Source organism: Desmodus rotundus, chromosome 3 (assembly GCF_022682495.2).
Source record: "Desmodus rotundus isolate HL8 chromosome 3, HLdesRot8A.1, whole genome shotgun sequence".
Taxonomy (NCBI): Eukaryota; Metazoa; Chordata; class Mammalia; order Chiroptera; family Phyllostomidae; genus Desmodus; species Desmodus rotundus.
Window position 1 is genome coordinate 61,358,499 of NC_071389.1, and position 17,810 is coordinate 61,376,308.

The 17,810-nt window shown below is 45.6% G+C and overlaps 1 protein-coding gene across 2 annotated transcripts in view; it reads right to left on the reverse strand.

The window, feature by feature from the left end:
- LPAR3 (lysophosphatidic acid receptor 3) overlaps window positions 1-17,810 on the reverse strand; it is a 70,091-nt gene that overhangs the window by 33,154 nt on the left and 19,127 nt on the right. The window contains exons 2-3 of one of the 2 annotated variants that reach the window (XM_071220946.1): window positions 12,321-13,077; window positions 7,261-7,546 (exon numbers count right to left, since the gene is read on the reverse strand). In XM_071220946.1, the coding sequence (XP_071077047.1) occupies window positions 7,296-7,546; window positions 12,321-13,056 (987 nt within the window). In that variant the 5' untranslated portion in view covers window positions 13,057-13,077 and the 3' untranslated portion in view covers window positions 7,261-7,295. Of the gene's footprint in view, window positions 1-7,260; window positions 7,547-12,320; window positions 13,078-17,810 lie in introns of those variants that run through there. The other variant, XM_045199604.2, reaches the window with a different exon arrangement.

The window sequence follows — 17,810 nt, forward strand, 5'->3', positions numbered from 1 at the left end:
CTGGCAGGCCTAATGTAACCACCTCCCAAGTAACCAGCTAACCTGTGAAAGAGGGAATTAAAGATGTAATAATCACCAGGAACTCTCTGGAGATCCCTCAACCTCTAGTCCCAAGCCTAGCCAAAAAAAAACCCAAAACCTTTTTTGCTTTAGGGTCGCTCACCAAGTCAATTCCAGTCCCAAGATTATCTGGTACTCTCTCCAAACTCCCTCCAGGTGAAAAAAGAAGTCCACTGCTGAGGCCCAGGACATAGGGGCCCTGCATTCCAGGACACAAATGGTGAGAAGCTGGCATGACCGAAGCATGGCTGTTTGGGAAGGAAGTGTTTGGAAAAGAAGACTGGGAACAGAACTGTGGAAAGGGGCTTGTAATACCAGCTCAGGGATCTGGGCTTTATCTAGTACGCAAGAGGAGCCAAGAAAAGATTATACAGTGTTAACTGCTTTTTAGGAAGATGCTTTGGCTAGTGGTATGGAAGAAGGTCTGAGGCCAGAAACACCAGAGGAAGGGACCCAGACAGAGACTGTGGTAAGCAGCAGAATGGCGAGGCTTTGTGTAAGGGATGTGGTAAAATCTGAGACACCTCGCCAGCAGACTTGTCCCTAACTGGACATAGGTGGTGAGAGAGGGGGCCATACCTTGCGTTCCATGTTGGAAGCAAGGCTGATGGGATCTGCACTGCAAACATCCAACACGACCCGTGGAGCAGGTTCACAGGGGAAGAGGAAGTGCACAGTGCCTGCAGCACGTCCAGGTGTGCGTGCAACGGGCGGCTGGAAACAGATTTGGATCTGATGAGAGGGGCTGAGGACAGAGACACTGCTTTGGGAGGCATTCACAGAGAGGCCTGGGTCCACGCCACGGGAGTGAGCGTGATCACCTCGAGAGAACTTGCAGAGTCAACAGAGCAAAGGGCATTTCAGGGATGGCTGGAGAAGGGAGAGACCGGACAAGAGACAGAGAAGTGGGAGAAGGGGGAAGAAACCATCAAACTGTAGCATGAAGCAGGCAGCCACGCAACAGGGAGGTCAAGCCAGATCTCTAAATTCGGCAACTAGAAGATCTAGGGTGGATTCATCAGCACGGTCTCAGTAGGGGCAGAGCTGGTCAACCCTGGTTTGAGGTATTAATAAGATAATAAAGGGAAGGAGAGAGACAGAGAAGCAGTTAGAAAGGGGACATAAGGTCAGGGTCTGTATTTTTAATGGTCAAATTTGCAGGAGTGGAAGGATAAGGATGAGAGCAGGCTTCTGGGAAGGCTGGAAGCAGGGGCTTTAGAAAGCTAAAGGCAGGAATGGGAGCCTTGGCAGGTTGGCTAAGCTGGTGAAGGGAGGGGAGCTAGGGACATTAGTGCCAGATGACTTCTATTTTCTCGGTGAGAAGGAAGCAGGGTGGTGATGTCAGCTAGGGAGTGAGAAAGGTAAAGCTCAAAGGCTTTAAGGAATCTTATGTTTCCAGGATGGATACCTGCTTTCTGCTTCCAGGTTTCTGTGACCCTGGTCATGTGCTTGTTCCATCTCTGCCTCCTGCCAGAGCTCACACTCCACCCCTCAGCTCCCCTGCAGGCCCTGCTGGGCCGCCCTCCCTGTGTAGACTCAGCTTGTTGCTGCCAGATGTGCCTTCCTACAGTGCCTGCTGGGACAGGCCAGCCCTGCCTCTCTCCAGCTCCTGAGCCACCTGTGACCCACAGAGCCATGTGCCAGTCCCAGCAGTTTCCATCATAACCTCTCCCTCCCACCCACCTTCCATCTTTCTAAAACTCTGCCCTGCGTTTAGCAGCTCCCACGTTCCTCCCAATCCACCAGTCCCCTCAAGACCCTACAGGTGCTCTCCATTGCCACATGAGACAGTGTAGCTGTGGGCTGCAGACTGGCCACAGACCTATTTAATTTGGCCTGCAGAATGTTTTAATGAAAGCTGGATCTAACCAGTTAGCCACAAGTACCACCCTTCCCTATTGCATCATACCCACCCCAGGCCCAATTCACACACCAATGGTATCTAACTGCTCTCTGCAGGTGTTTGACAATAAAGTCCTCATGATCTTTGATTCAAGGCCTTCTATTTTCTGGCTCCCATGTGCCTCTCAAACCAGACTGCAATCACTATGGAAACCCCTTACTCCAGAAATCAGCTACTATGTCCCCTCTTTCCCACTCCAGGCCCTGGTCTGGTCTCCCTAGGTATGCGCATGCATGTCTCCCACCCTGGCTTTCCTCCTATCTGCAATGCCTTGCCCTCTCCTCTCCACAGGTCATCCTGAGCTCTGGCTCAAATCCTACCTCTTCAGGGGTCTCTACAGACCATCTACAACATTTCTTTTTTTTTTTTTTTGGACTGTAACCCTTGTGTATATTCCTTTGTTATCTTTTTTTTTCCTTTGGGAAATTTCCTATTTCCTCAGATAAGCCTATTAAAAGGATTCCTTGTGAGCTGTACAGAGGAAGAGCCACGGAGAGCAGATCTGCCCCTGGGTAATCTGTCTCACACAGGAGCCAACTGCTGATGCACACGCCTTGGTCTTCTGCTGTCATCCATGAAACACTAGAGCAAGCACGGAGTCACAGTGCCCTCGGGGCAGCAGCCGCATCTTGTGGTGAGCGTACTGCCAAACGCCCAGTAGGTGCTCAGTACCTGTTTATGACGAGGAAGTACGAACAGCAGAACTCTCTTCTTGTTCCAAAAGCATAAAGGCTACAACAGGCCCACCAGTGGGCAGTAAACTCTCTGACTTGATGGAAAAAATCAACCCTTGTTGTGTGTCACTGTCACTGAGGCATCCAAGGCCACGTGGTCTCCACCACAGCAAGAAGGGAGACCCCCTAGAAGCAGGAACTAGGAAGACCAGAGTTCTGGCCACAACACTAGCAATGATTTATAAACGAGGTGAACTTGGGCAAATCTCTCAACAGCTGTTGATTCTTCAAGGTAATGGGATCCTTCCTTCTCCACTCTGCAGTTATAATAAGCACCTGGTGGGGAGGCAGAGCAGATGGCTGGACTGAAGGGACAACCAGGGGAAGGGCTGTTTACCTGTGGTGTCCTCCAGCCAATGCTATGGGTTCGCCTGCCCTTTCTCCAGGCTTCTGTGTGGATCCCTAAGGTCTGTGACAGGCTGGGATTCCAGCAAACACCCATTACTCCCTATTCCCAACCAACCTGTTTGCTTTATCTACTCACTAGCCGCAGCAGTCCCCAGCACAAACTTTAAAAGTACAAACAATGTTCACACGGATTTGACAAAACTCTACCGTGGGTCAGCACACACCATGCTAATCCGGGTGTTGGCCCGGAGGTGGGACAGGCGATCATCGCTTTCTCCTTTGGCAGAAATTGAGGCCCCAGGGGAGGGCGTTTCTGAGTTCTGGAACTCTAACCCTTCCAGGAGGCTGCGAGCTGGCAGAAGGGTTGGATGTCGTTGGGTAATGGAACTTCTCTGCTAAGTGAAATAAGCCAGAGAAAGACAAATACTGTATTTTATCACTTATATGTGGAGACTAAAAGAAAAAAAAAAGCCAATTTCAGAAAAACAGAATGAGAGCCCCTGTAGGAGCTGGAGGGTATGGATGGGTTGAGAGAAAGCGGGGAGCTGCTAAATGCGGAGTAGAGTTTTCCAGACTAGAGAGGCTGTTGTCAGGGGTGGGGGAGGGGAAACGGGGAGAGGTCGGTCAAAGGTACAGAACGTCAGTCGTCAGTTCTGAGGATCTAACGCACAACGTGATGACCTTGGTTAATAACACGGTATCGTATACTTGAAAGTTGCTGACAGTACATAGTAAGTATTCTCACTACAACAAAACAAAACAGAATGACTATGTAAGGTGATGGATGTTTAATTATCTTAATCTTGGTAATCATTCCACAACATACATGTATATCAAATCATTATGTTGTACACTTTAAACATATACATTTTTATTTGTCAGTGATTTCAGGAATGTTGCAGGGTGGGGAAAGAGGTAGAATTTGAGAAGTGTTTCTGTACCCTGCACTCAGAAAATATTCAATGTTTGTTCTGGCCAAGGAGGATGGTTTTGGGTTTCTACAAAGAAGAACAAAAGCCAGAAAAAGAAGTTCTGCAGGTGAGAGAGTGACTGGGGGGTGAGAGAAGCTGAGCGGACTGAGGGGAGCAGGACAGGACGGGGGGGGGGGGGGGGGGGGGGGGCGGGGGGGGGCGGGGGGGGCGGGGGAGGGGAATGGAGGAAGAAGGCAGGGCGTGATTACACCAGCAACAAGGACCACGAATTGGGAAAATGACTTTCGAACGGCCTGCAAAGGGAGGCCTCTGCAGCAGCGGGGGCGAGGAAGATGACCCGGGCCTGACGTGAGATAACAGAGGGCTGTGTACAGCAGAGGCAGGAGGGAAGGGGCAGAGCTAAAACCTAGTGGTTTTAGGTGGGAAGGTGTCAAGAATGGAGACAATCTGAAAACGTGGGGTGGAGTGGCATACAACTGTGGGGCTTTAAAACAAATTTTGAAGCTGGCTTCCTTCTAATATCAGACGTTTTCTCAATCACCACCATCCCCCTCAGAATGGAGGGGTCTGTCAAACCGTGTTGTTGGGAGTAGCGACTGGGAGGAGATTACATGTTTGCGCCCACTCATTTACAGGTGGCCCTGGAACAAATGCTTGGCTCCCTGGAGGCCCCTATTGCAATGCCCTGAAGCACAAAGGAACAGCTTCTGTACCAAGGTGCTCCCTGGATTAGCTGTCTCAAGACAGAAGTATGATCATCCCTGGACTCAATATGCTGAGTCTTGGTGCCTGGGTGGCTTGACTCTGAAAAGAATCGGGCATTCCGATACGACTGCACAGCAATGAGAGCACGCCTGTGTGCCAACAATGTGATGGTTTCACTCAGCATTTCTTCAGGCAAAGCTTTAATTTTTTTAAACAGATATTTGATTACTAAAACATGCAAGGCAGCAAATATTGGAAGCAGGCCTCTGTATCACAGAAGCCACTATAAGGCCACAAAGCTGAAAACAAATGTTTCAGAATTCCCAGGGGCTCTGGTGAGCCTCTTCAGACTCCGGGGTTTTGCATGTGCACGAGCGTGTGTGTGTGTGTGTGTGTGTGCGCCTCCCCCCTTTTTAAAATGGAGCACGCACATTTTGTTGAGGAAGGCTAGAAACAGAGACAGAATCAAAGGGTTCTTGGTCCCCATTCTTTTCAGACAAGGGCAAATTTCCAGTCTTAGTAATGATGCTCACAGTACCTGATTAACTGGGCATCCTGGCAGGAAGCATTAGCAAGATGAGGGCAGTTTCTATGACAACTGCCTTGTAGATCTATGCACAAGATATTGATGCTGTATTACGGGATTCTTATTAAGCTAACAGTTGATGGTCAGGGTCTCGCTTATAATGTTTTACTCATAAATGTTGCAAAAGTGAAATGAATTATTAATGCAAAGATTATCTACCAGAGACAAGAATCATTAACAGAATTTCACCAGGGCCGGGGTGGGGGTGGTTTATAGGGACTAGCAATGCAAGCGCAGGGCTTTTCAGTTCTGTGGTGGCCACGTGTTCAGTTGGCCCTGATCCCCAGGAACCAAGCCAGTGCCATTCGCCAGTGGTCAGGCAGCCTCTGCAAAGCACAGCAGTTAGCTTCCTCCTGGCTCCTGTCCCCATTACAAAACCTGCCATCGTGAGGGCACCAACAGTAGGTCTCTAGTCCCCATCTCTACAGCACCTGTGCCATTACGGGGGTGTGGCGAGGGCATCCTGCTTGAATACTGGGCAAGGCCCATCAGGGTCAAATCAAGGCCTACGAGGAGTAGCTGACTCTCCCTAGTACTCAGCACTTATTATATAAGTTGCTTAGTACTTACTATGTACTGAGCACGATGCTAGGTGCTTTATGCGTATTATCTCATTGTATCCTCAAAACCTTGCCATGCCAGAGGTACCGGTATCATCCCCATCTTACAGATGGGGAAACTAAGTCACAGAGCAGTTAGGTACACTGCTCAGGGCCTCCTAACTTGGAAGTGGAAAAGCTAGTATTTAATCTGGTTCCCTCCCTACTCCAAAGCCCCTACCTCTTGCCCTTTACTTTAATGAACATAAAGTTTGAGGGCTGTGGAGCTGTCCTCCCGGGGAGACACTGTCCCAACTATGACCACCATACTGCAAAATCTTTAGCTAAACTCTGAGAGATCAAGTAACTTCACGGAAATAAACTTCACTAGAAGTCAAGGGACATATAGGTTACACACCTCCTCCCTTGACTGATGCTGTTCTAGCCCCATCACTTATAAGAGGCTGCTGACTAACCTTAAAGAGGGGGTCCTGGAGCCACACTGCTTGACTCTGGTCTCAGCTCTCTTTCCAATCATGGGCAAGACAATGAACCCCTCTGGGCCTCTGTTTCCTCATCTGGTAATAATAACAGAGCCCCCCTCACAGAGGTGTCAGGAAGACTGAATGAAACAAAACGTGCAAAATGCTCCAAAGCACACACAGCACAAAGCGAGGATTAACTACAATTATTTATACCAGTATGGGTGTACAGGCAAGATACTGCAGTCCACCCGAGTTTCCTCATCTACAAACAGACCTGCAGAGTTGTTCTGAGGATTAATGAAATAAAATCCTATAAGCACGTCACATGCAGACCTCCTTGCAGTAGGCACTCACAAAATGTTCATTTGTTTTCCTCCCTCTTCCCAGCGTAGCACTATCACTTAGTCTTCTGGGACCTCAGTCTCTCATATTATACAAAGAGATGCCCACTCATTCCCAGCCACGGCGGCCTCACAGGCACGGCACAGCCAGAGCATGCCAAGGGCCAGCCTGGGTGTGCGGAAGCCTGGGTTCTACTCACACTTCCAGCTTCTGAAAAGCCACTTAACTTCCCTACACCTCGATTTCCTTATTTATCCATTCTATCATAATCTCAACAAGTTAGTCACAGACATCGCGCTACACATCAGATATGCAAAGATAGGTAAGGTGCAGTCCCTGACTTCAAAGAATGCACATCCTAGTTCAACATGAAAGCACGTAGACAATTTAGTGTGATGATTACGGTAGAGACAAAACAGAGGTGGCCCAAAGGAGGTAGCAATCAGATTTACGATACCTAGGTAGGACAAGGAAAGATTCACAGAACACAGGCCCTGGGGTTGAGTCTTACAAGATGGAATGGAAGTTTCCCAGGCAGAACCAGAGGAAAGGTATTCCAGCAAGTGCAAAGGCTTAGGGATGCAAAACTAGGAACTGTAAATAATTAATTATGGCCGAGTACAGGGTGCATCCAGGGGAGTGGCAGGAAAATAGGATAACGTCATCCCCACTTGCAGGATTTCTGCGAGAACGAATGAGAACAATTAATTAAAACGCTGGACAGCACACAGGGGTGCAGAAAGGCTGTGTATGGCGGACGGTCAGCAGCACTGTAGCAAGGCTCACTGCGGTGCTTCACTGACCCACGTGCTAGTCCCAGCACGAGAATTCTGAGCACTGTTTCTTCTGTCGCCATCACCTTGCCTCCTCTTCCTCTCCCCTGAGAGAAGGCAAAGACGACTTGGCATTGACCTAAATGGAGAGGTGGGGGGAGGGAGAAATGAGAAGAAAACCACACAGCTCTTTGTTTCAATTACCACAAACCTTTTAAAGGCCCTTAACTATAATGTTTCTCATATTTTAAAAGAATTTAGTTCTTATTGGCCAAAACAAAGAAACTTTAACCCTAAAACCATGACTTTTTAAATGTTCTTGACCATAACCCATAGTAAGAAATACATTTCATACCATAATCCAGTACATAGAGATATACACACACACACACACACACACCATTTGTTATAAAACATTACTTGATACCTACGTGCAATGCAGTCAGATAGTTTTCTCTTCTATTTTCTGTCATTTAAAAAAGTGTCAGTTACAATCTTCTAATTGATTCCATGACTTGCTAATGGGTCACAACCTCCAGTTTGAAAACCACCACCCTAAAACACAGGCAGGTTCATGGAAGATTTCAAAAGCGTGGTTCACAAAGCCCTTCAACCTTTCTTTTCTTTCGCATTTTAAGACACTGCCAAGTAGAAGCAAGTCCAGCCCCTTTTCTGGGAAACAAAAAGCCCCCGGGTGCACAGTTCGCAGGGTGTGCTGCCTGACAACAAATGGGAGGTTTCCGTGTGGGGTCTCTTGTGTTTGGCTGCTGCAGGCAACTAGGCATGTTGACGAGCAGACTTGCAACATACAGGACTCTCCCCAGGCCAGGCCCTGGTGCCCTGTGGCAAGTAAGCTCATATGTCCCCGATGTCTTTTCGATGAGAACACTCAATAAGCAACTTCTTTCACATAAAGGGCCCATCACACATCATAACCCAGAAGTGAGCAAGCACTCTGCCTCAGGGCTGCTGAAATGGGAACACAATGATTAGATGCCTTTCCTATCATGCACAGATTTAAAATTCACACCACCATCATCGCTACTACCACCTCCCTCAATAAGGAAAGAATCTGCTCCCCACCCAGCTCTGTATCCTGCTGTGTCCAACCAAAATCCTAAAGCTGGAAAGAAACACCAAGGTCATCTGGTCTACCCCTCTCCTTCCTAAGAGGATGGCCAACTAAACCTTTCCAGCTCACAGTTGAACTATTTCCCTTTGTACCACAACACGCAGCCGTGCTCCACAGAGCTGTCCTTGTGGACCTGCAAAAGCGTTAGAGGTTTCTACCATCACACTTTTGATTATACTGTTTCTCCTGCTGAGGACGGTTTTCCCTCCTGCCCATACAAACCCCACTCAGCCTCTCAGATCACATCCAAGCTCTCTAAGAGGCCTTTCCCAAACCCCACAGACCTGGCCATCCCTTCCTCTTTTTCTGAAATGAATTCCGGCAATCTTTTGCCTTTCAAATTCTGTTTAACAAACAGTTAATATATATTTGATTGACTTTCTACTAAAGGATGTTAAAGGAAACTTTAATCTTAAATTAACCTTTCTTACAACATACATAACAAGGAGTAAATAGAAAGATTTAGCATGTCACTATAAAGATATTAAAACAGGTGATCATTATTGAAATAAGCATTAAGCTATTAATTTCCATATACTCAGAACCCGTGACAACCATGACGGCAGATGCCAGCTCCGCTGGTTTTTCTGATACACCTGCATACGGGGGACACTTGGCTCAGGCCATGAACTCTCACACGTATGAGACAGAGCCGCCGAGGGGCTTCCTCCCGCAGCAGATACTGTGGTAGGCGCTCTCATGGAAGAAGACTCTGCTGAGATGCACAGTCAATCGGTGGAACCCTGGGCTGGCTCTGGTTACTTTTTGTTATAATGGGATTACACTGAATTTTATAACTTTGAAAGAACTTAAAGATTATTTATTCCACCTTAGATGAGAACATTTAACACCCCACCTCCCCCCCAAAAAAGGTGAGCTAATGTGCTTCAGATCAACCTTGTGGAAAATGACAGAGTTGGGGCTAAAACCAAAATCTTTTTTATCCAAAGAAATCAGGAGTTAGAAGTCTAAAAACCTCATACCACCTGGCTCTTCAGTTTCGTTTCCCCTGTCCCCAAACTTCCTGTCTTCCACCAGATCCCTGTCTCACCACTGAGGAACTTACCCAAGCCCCCCACACCAAACTGTCTTCCTGTCATTAACCAGTTCCCGATATTGTTCCATCCTGATGTCACCACTTCTCTTATCTTGCTTTGCAATTTCACTGTTATGCCAAAGCTTCCCTTATCTGATACCACACTTACCAATACCACACAGTTGCTTTATTTTAAATGCTTCCGTATGGTCCAAAGTTACACACGAAACCAAAGCTAGTGACCGTGACTGTCTCACAAAGAGTCCTATTCTTTCCACTTGGGATTACAGAAGTCTTTTCTAGCTCATGCTGTATGTGAACATAATATGCTGGAAAAAGAAAGTTTTCTCCTTAATCAGGCAGGTGATTTCTCAGGACACACAGCCAAGCAAAGGATTATGTTTGCAAGTTAAGTAGGGAGAATAGAAGAGTTCATTTACACTACCAGTAAACAACAAACTTTTCTCTTTGCCGAAAGTATCTTCTCTAGCTCGAGGGTGGAAATGTTGATTAACTGACCCCTCCTTTCTCATTCTTGCCTATGTTCTTGTCAAGGTTCTCAAAGACAAATGAGGTGGTCAAAGCAGAAAACAAGACAAAGATGAGACCAGTAAAAAGTCCAAACAAATCAAATCAGCCTGCAGAGCGTTGCGATAAAATGTGAACTCCAAAGGCCAACCGGTGGGTCGAGGGTCCAGCAGTAATGGCTGAATGCCCCTGGGCGTGCTGCTTGAACTCTGCTCAGTTTCTGCATCTGCATCTGGTAGATGGGATAACAGTGGTACCTACCTCCCAGAGTTGCCATGAGTATTAAATAAGTTAATACGTGTAGAATTCTTAGGACCACGTTTGACACATACTAAACACGACATAAATACTCGTCAACGACGACCAATCCTGAGCGGGAAACTAGTTTCACGTCATGCTGTGTGTCTGCTGATCTCCAAGTCTTACCAGCCGTTTTAGGACTTTGGAGGCATCATGACGGTTCCCATCCCACATGACAGGCACCCTGCATCCTCAGATGTGAACTGCTTCCCAAGGATTCGTCTGACAATCCCTTTGCATCGGCACCTGACAGGAATCTACTGCTGGCTCTCTCACCAACAGCCCCATCGCGGCAGCCACCACACAGGGAAGACTAGGCCTGTAAAACCACAAAAGTTCTTGTCTACCCACATGTCACAAATGCTGCCTGTGACCCGGGACTGGAATTGGGGGCAACAGGCCACCTACCACAGAGAAACACAATGAAGGGAAAATTCTTCGCATCAAATATTTCTTCTTAGCACAGGGCTCATGGGGCAAAGTGAACTTCTCCCCCCTCTCCTTCTTCACTCTACTCGGATCGGGCTCTTGGCTACACTAAATGCAGTCTCTCCTCAAGATCACTAACACACTACTGCCCTGCTCAACCCCAAAGGCTCATGAAACCCCGTCGTCTTTCAGGAGGACTACCACCGCTGATCCTCCTTCTCCGGCAGGGCTTCCCTCTCTTGCCTTCTAGGACACCACATGCTCCTGGGTTTTCTGAGCACTCCTTCTGGACTGCTTTGCCGGTTGTCCCCTGCTTTCCCTCCTCCTCACACTGGAGTGTCCTGAGGCTCATTCTTTGGTCCTCTTCTCTTCTCCATGACAAGCTCTTCCTGTCTTGTGGTTTAAAATACCATGTCTTCCCTCAATGACTCAAATATTGATCTCCAGCCCGTATTTAATCCTGAACTCCTGATTCATACACCCACCTGCCTACCCAGGGACTCCACTGAGATGCCTAATAGGACCCTAACCTTAGCCTGTCCAAACCAAACTCCTGGCCTTCCTGCGAATGCTCCTCTTCTGTCTTCCCCATCTCAGAAATAACACTCCCCACCTCCGCCTCCTCTCGCCTTCCCTCATACCTTGCCAACCAGCAAACTCTGTCAGCTCTACCTTCAGAAGCATGCAGAATCAGACCATACCACATCACCTCCGAGCTGCCTTCAGTCCCCATCACTGTCGTCCCTCCTGAGCCTGAAAAACCCTTGTAAGAAATTCTCCATTTTGCCCTTGCCCCACTATGGTATTTTCTCAAAACAGCAGCCAGAGAGGTGCCACTAATATCTAAGACAGACCGCGTCACTCCTTTGTTCAAAGTCTTTCAACGGCTCCTCATCTCACTCAGAAAAGCCAGAGTCCTTAGAGTAAGTGCACAGTCCTACACAGTTGGAAGGGCCCCATCCTGCTCCCCGACACCTCTGACCTCACCTCCTCTCACTCCGCCCCTCCTCACTCCACTCGGGCCACACTGGCCTCCTTCTGTTCAGGGACCCTATGCTCATTGCACCTCCTGCCTGGAATGCCTGTCCCCAGACACCCACGTGCTTGGGTCCCTCACCACCTTCACACCCCTGCTCAAAAGTCATCCTCCAGATGAAGCCGCCTCTCACGACACTTCTTAAAACTGCAAACTATACCTGCTTAGCACTCCTCAACTCCCTTCCCTGCTTTATTTTTCCCAATTAGATTCCTCAACCCCTCACTTTATACTTTACAATAAAATGTATTACAAAATTATTTTGTTTATTCCTATCAGAATACTCACTTTGTCTTCCCCTACTAGAATGGAACCTTGAGGCAGGTGGGGGTTTATGTGTGATCGTGTTCACTGCTGCATTCCTACTACCTACTAAGTGCCTTGCATACAGTAGGTACTCGATAAATATTTGCTGAATGAATGGGAATAATGGCTCACTTGGTTCCTCTTACCTAAGACAGTCATCACTGTCTTCATCAGCTTCATGGGCGTCCTCCGGCGGCTGATGGACCCGCTTGTATGTGGAGACAAGACGTTGGTTTTCCTCTTGACGTACATGTAGATCCGCAGGTACACCACCACCATGATGAAGAAAGCCAACAGGTTGGACACAGTCCAGAAAATGAGGTAACTCCTGCTGTAAATGGGGGCCAGGGAAGAGCAGGCAGAGATGTCACACAGGCAATTCCAGCCCAGTGTGGGGACCGCCCCCATAAAGATGGCAATGGCCCAGACAAGTAAAATGAGCAGTATCACCCTCTTTTTGGTCAGGTTGCTATGGACCCGCATCCTCATGATTGACATGTGCCTCTCCACGGCAATCACCAGCAAATTGGTCAGGGAGGCCGTCAGGCTGGTGTCCAGAAGCCCCTGGCGCAGAAACCAGCGGTGGACGGTCAAAGTCTTTGAAACGGGGCCAGTGTTGAACATGAGGAATACATAGGCAATTCCGGCGAAGAAATCCGCAGCCGCGAGGTTCGCCAACAGGTAGTAGAAGGGGAAATGAAACTTTCTGTTTTTAATCACCGCTGCGATGACCAGAGAATTAGAAAAGAAAATAAATAGACAGAAAAATGTTCCAACACATAAAACGATCACAAGCTTCGTCCCTGTCCAGTCGTCAGCAGTATCAGTGTTGCTCTTATTATAAAAGAAGTCCATCTGCTTGTCATAGTGACACTCATTCATTGTGGAGAAGAGCTGAACATCCTGGAAAGAAATGTAAAGGAGAAACAAACATCATTCTTTGCAAAATCAATCGATAAGCCATCCCCACTGCCACTGCTAAGGCCAAGTCCTCTCAACCCCTCAGATCTCAGTAAATGTCCCTTGCTCCGAGACCCTACTAACCCCGGACCTCCTATCACTGGTCCTGTCATCTCACACTGGTAACTGGGTCTGCTTCCCCGGCCAGGTGCAAGCTCAGTGTCCCCATTATAGTCCCAGGGCCCCTTTGCCCTGACTGCCTCCCAACAGGTATTTGCTGAATGCAGCTGACAGGCGGCTGAATGAATCAGTGAATAAATGATCGTGGAGGCAGCAGTAAGTGAAATATTCTAAGCCCTGCCATATCCACTCGGCACTGGTGATGATTACAGCACAGAATGTTAATGCTTTCTCCTGGTGGTTTCCAGCTCATTTCTTATTTATGGGTTCCGTTCATTAATCAAAGGCGGCTTGGTAATGCCAGGCACATTCTTGCCAAGATAACGGGTGCTGAGTTACTTTTCACATGACCAAATGGCTTCCCTACAAGATCAGTTTTCCATCACTCTGATTCCTTTTGCCATCTTTTGGTTTCAAGCTACAATGACAACAATCACTTGTTAAGCATGTGGTGCAGGGCTGGAGACTGGTCTCGATACTCCTTCCTGACCTTTTTTAAAATTCCTTTCTTATTCTCCTAATCCAAACTGTACCAATGTGAATTTGTTTACTGGATTTTCCAACTCCATCACTTTGGGTCCGTTCCCTTCCCTGCGCTCTCCTCAACACAGCAGGTGCTGGAGGGCAGGCCTCCCCGGAGCAACACTGAGATCTGGAGCTTGGGCAGATGTCCAAGGATATGAGAACATACCTGCCAAGTGAGGGCCAGTCCTCAGGACACATGTGTGAACGCAGACCCCAAATTGGACTATGAGGCAGACAGGGAAGATACTAATCTCAGGACAAGGCCTCTTGGACTCCAAAAGTGAGGGATTATGGCCAAGGACGGGCTGCGCAGAGGCTCTCAGATTGCCCATCAGCCATCGCTTGCTGGGAAGACCAGGTGTTCTGCCTTGCAAGGGTCTGGGTATAGCCCCGAAAGGTCCTATCAAAGGAAACGGGCTGAAAGCCAGGAAAAGCTTCTGGGGAGGATACCCATGGGCTCCATCGCATGGCATGAGGCTGCACTTTGTCTGCTGGAGACCCAGGAGGCTCAGACCCTGGGCAGTTCACTGCTGGGAATGAGGTGGCTGTAGCAGCAAAAGCTGAACAGCTTTTAAGGTTCTTATAAATTCTGTAATCCAATGCCACATGCAGAATCAGGATAAGCGTATCAAATATCGATTTGAAGTAGTACAAAACAGAAATGTATCTTAGGTAGTCTTCCTTTTAATTTACATTTTAATGATAAAATGATACTGTTAAGTGAAGTAGACACATACCTCGCTGCCACAGCAAATGGAAGGTAAGAATACCACTTCACATGCTTACATAACCAACTGAGCGTGGTCTCAAGAGACAAATAGTTCCAGTGCCTTTCAATTATGAGTAAGGGGGACTCAGTTTTAATAATGATAAAAAAAAGTTACTCTCTTTCACAGACATTCACCAGTATTTAGTGGCCAATATCAGAGAACTTCATACAACAGGCTAATATATCTATACTTTATTGTGATAATTTCCCAAATTAAAAGTATAGGTATATTTGATCAGTTTAATAGTTTCTTAATATTCCAGTACCCAAATATACCACACTTTATTTAACCAATCCCTAAATGCTGGACACTTAGATTGTTTCCAGTATTTTTCTTTTATAAGCAAGGCTACCTTCTTGTGCACTAATCTCTACATACTTGGCCAATTATTTCCTTAAAACTAATCCACAGATTTCAAGCTGATGAAGTAAAGGATGTAAACTTGTTTAATGATTTCTGATACATATTATCAAACTGCCCTTGAGACAGATTGTATTTATAATCCTACTAGCAGCATATGAGTTGAGTAGGAGATTCTAATCTAGTAAAATTCAATTTAAATATCCAAGGAAAATATTCAGCTTTCAACAAAGTTGAAAGTATATAGAAATTCAAGAGAAAAAAATCAAAGAACCACATAAAAAATTATAATGATGCAATTAATGTGTCCTTTCACTATTGAAAGATGTTTTATTTTGCTATATGCTCTAGACACCTAAAAGAAACACATTTCTAACTTAAAATTATATTATCCTTAATTTATCAGCAATATGAAGATTAATATGTAAGAAAAATGATAGAATTATAATACTACCAAAAAACCCTTTAAAAGGAGTCTTAGCATTTTAGTTTTGATTCATAAATTTGGTTGAATTTGTAATTATATCACATCCTAAAAACCTCAATGACTTTCACTTCAAAAATCTTCAAGTTCAACTTTCCCCCATCCAAATTACAATGGCACATTCTTAGACATATTTTAAGAAAAATTGTCCTGAGACTGAGAAGAAGTTTTGTTATAAAAGGTAGAGAAACCACGAATAGCCCGAACCCCCGCCAAGCAGCTGTCTACCTCTCAGCCTCGAATTCTACTTTTGGGTGAAACAGACAATAAAAGCAAAAAAAAAAAAAAAAGCTCATACAGGAAATTGGTAAAAAATATTCTGCAGGCTAGATGCAGCCATTTAAAATCACACTTACCGTAAAGTTGTGGTAATATGAGCAAAAGCATATGCCGTTATTTTAGTTACAAATACTTATATATATGTATATGTATACATACATTTATATACATATACACACAGACACATAAATATGCATAGTGTCTTGACTTTTTTAAAGATACAGAAAAAAGATAAGAAAAAATCTCCAAGTATAATATTAAGAATGATGGAATTGTGGGTCATTTAAGAAAAACTTCTTTCCAGATTTTTCTGTTCCACATTTTCCATAATAAATAAATAGGCTTTTAAATGCTCTCTTACAAATTCTGTCTTAGGAGCACACGTTCCGCTTCACGTGCTGTACTTTTCTCTGACAGCTGCAGTCTGCAGCACCAAAATCAACGTTCAAAGGAAAAGCCTCAAGGAGTCGCTTATGCTCCTCAGTACTACACCGGCTAGCAAAGCGCACTGCAGTTTTTCAGTGAAAATGAAAATAAAATGGTTTTCTACTTAAAGCTTCAGATAACCACACACCCTTATATGCTGACAACTAACCAAATCAGCACATCGTTTTCCCCAGCTCCCCTATGAAACATTTCCTAATGCAATCACCCCGGAGCTCCAAAAAAGGAATAACTGGAGGTTTTGTAAATTAGTACTTTTGATTTTTTCCTTCTGCCACACACTGCCAAGGTTGTTGACAGGCCCCAGCGCGTAGTAGCTGCGGATCACTGTATTTTCTTAACTGGAAATGACCAAAAACTTTAATGAACTTGCAACAAATGATCGGATTTATCATCTCTTGGCCCCTCTCAAACCTTAAAACATGATTCTGTGATCCCAGCCTGAACACGCCCTTCACAGAGATACCTTCTCTGACCAATCCAAAGCAACCCCCACACTTGAAGCTATAAAACTAGAAGAAAACATAGACAGTAAACTCTGACATTTCTCTTAGCAATATCATGTTGGATATGTCTCCTTGGGCAAGGTCAAAAAAAGAAAAAATAAATAAATGGGGCTCTATCAAACTAAAAGTTTTTGTATAGCGAAGGAAACCATAAACAAAACAAAAAGGCAACCTGCAAAACGAGAGAAGCTACCTGCAAATGATATATATCTATCAGATATATATTTGGGATTAATAACCAAAATATGGAAGGAACTCAAATGACTTTATACCAAAAAACCCCAAACAATTCAAATTAAAAACATGGGCAGAGGATCTGAATAGATATTTCTCCAGAGAGAACATACAGATGGCCAACAGACATATGAAAAGATGCTTGACATCACTAATCATCAGGGAAATTAAACCCATGATGATATGTCACCTCACATCTGTCAGAATGGCCATCATCGATAATTCAATAAATATCAAGTGCTGCTGAGGCTGTGGGGAACAGGGCACCCTCACACGCTGTCGGCGGGGAAACAGTCACTGTGGAAAACAGTATGGAGATTCCTCCAAAAATTTAAAATAGAGCCCTCATACAATCTAGCAATTCCACTTCTGGATATTTATTCAAAGAAAACAAAAGCACTAATTTGCAATGGCATATGCACCCTAATGTTCACTGCAACTTTGCTAACAGCAGCCAAGATAAGGAAACAACCTAGACGCCCATCAATAGATAGTGAATAAAGAAGTGGTATCTACAGGCAGGGCAAGAGTAGGTTTACAGTTCTGAGTATGCAAAACACAGGTGATTCTTGTATTGTTATTTATTGATTATATTATTTTCCATACAAACAACTGCAAACCTTCTTTTCCCCACCCTACATATACAATGGAACATCATTCAGCAACAAAAAAGAATGAAATCTCACCACCTGCAACAACATGGATGGACCTGGAGAACATTATGCTAAGTGAAATAAGTCAGACAGAGAAACACAAATACCATATGATTTTACTTATATGTGGAATCTAAAAACACAAACCAAATGAATAAGCCAAACCAAACAGAAACAAACCCACAGATATAGAGAACAAGCCCATGGTGGCCGAAAGAAAGGGAGGAGGAAAAAAAGTAACTGCACAGCTCTCACTATCAGAGAGCCCTGCTGTATCTACATCAGAGCAACTACCATCGGG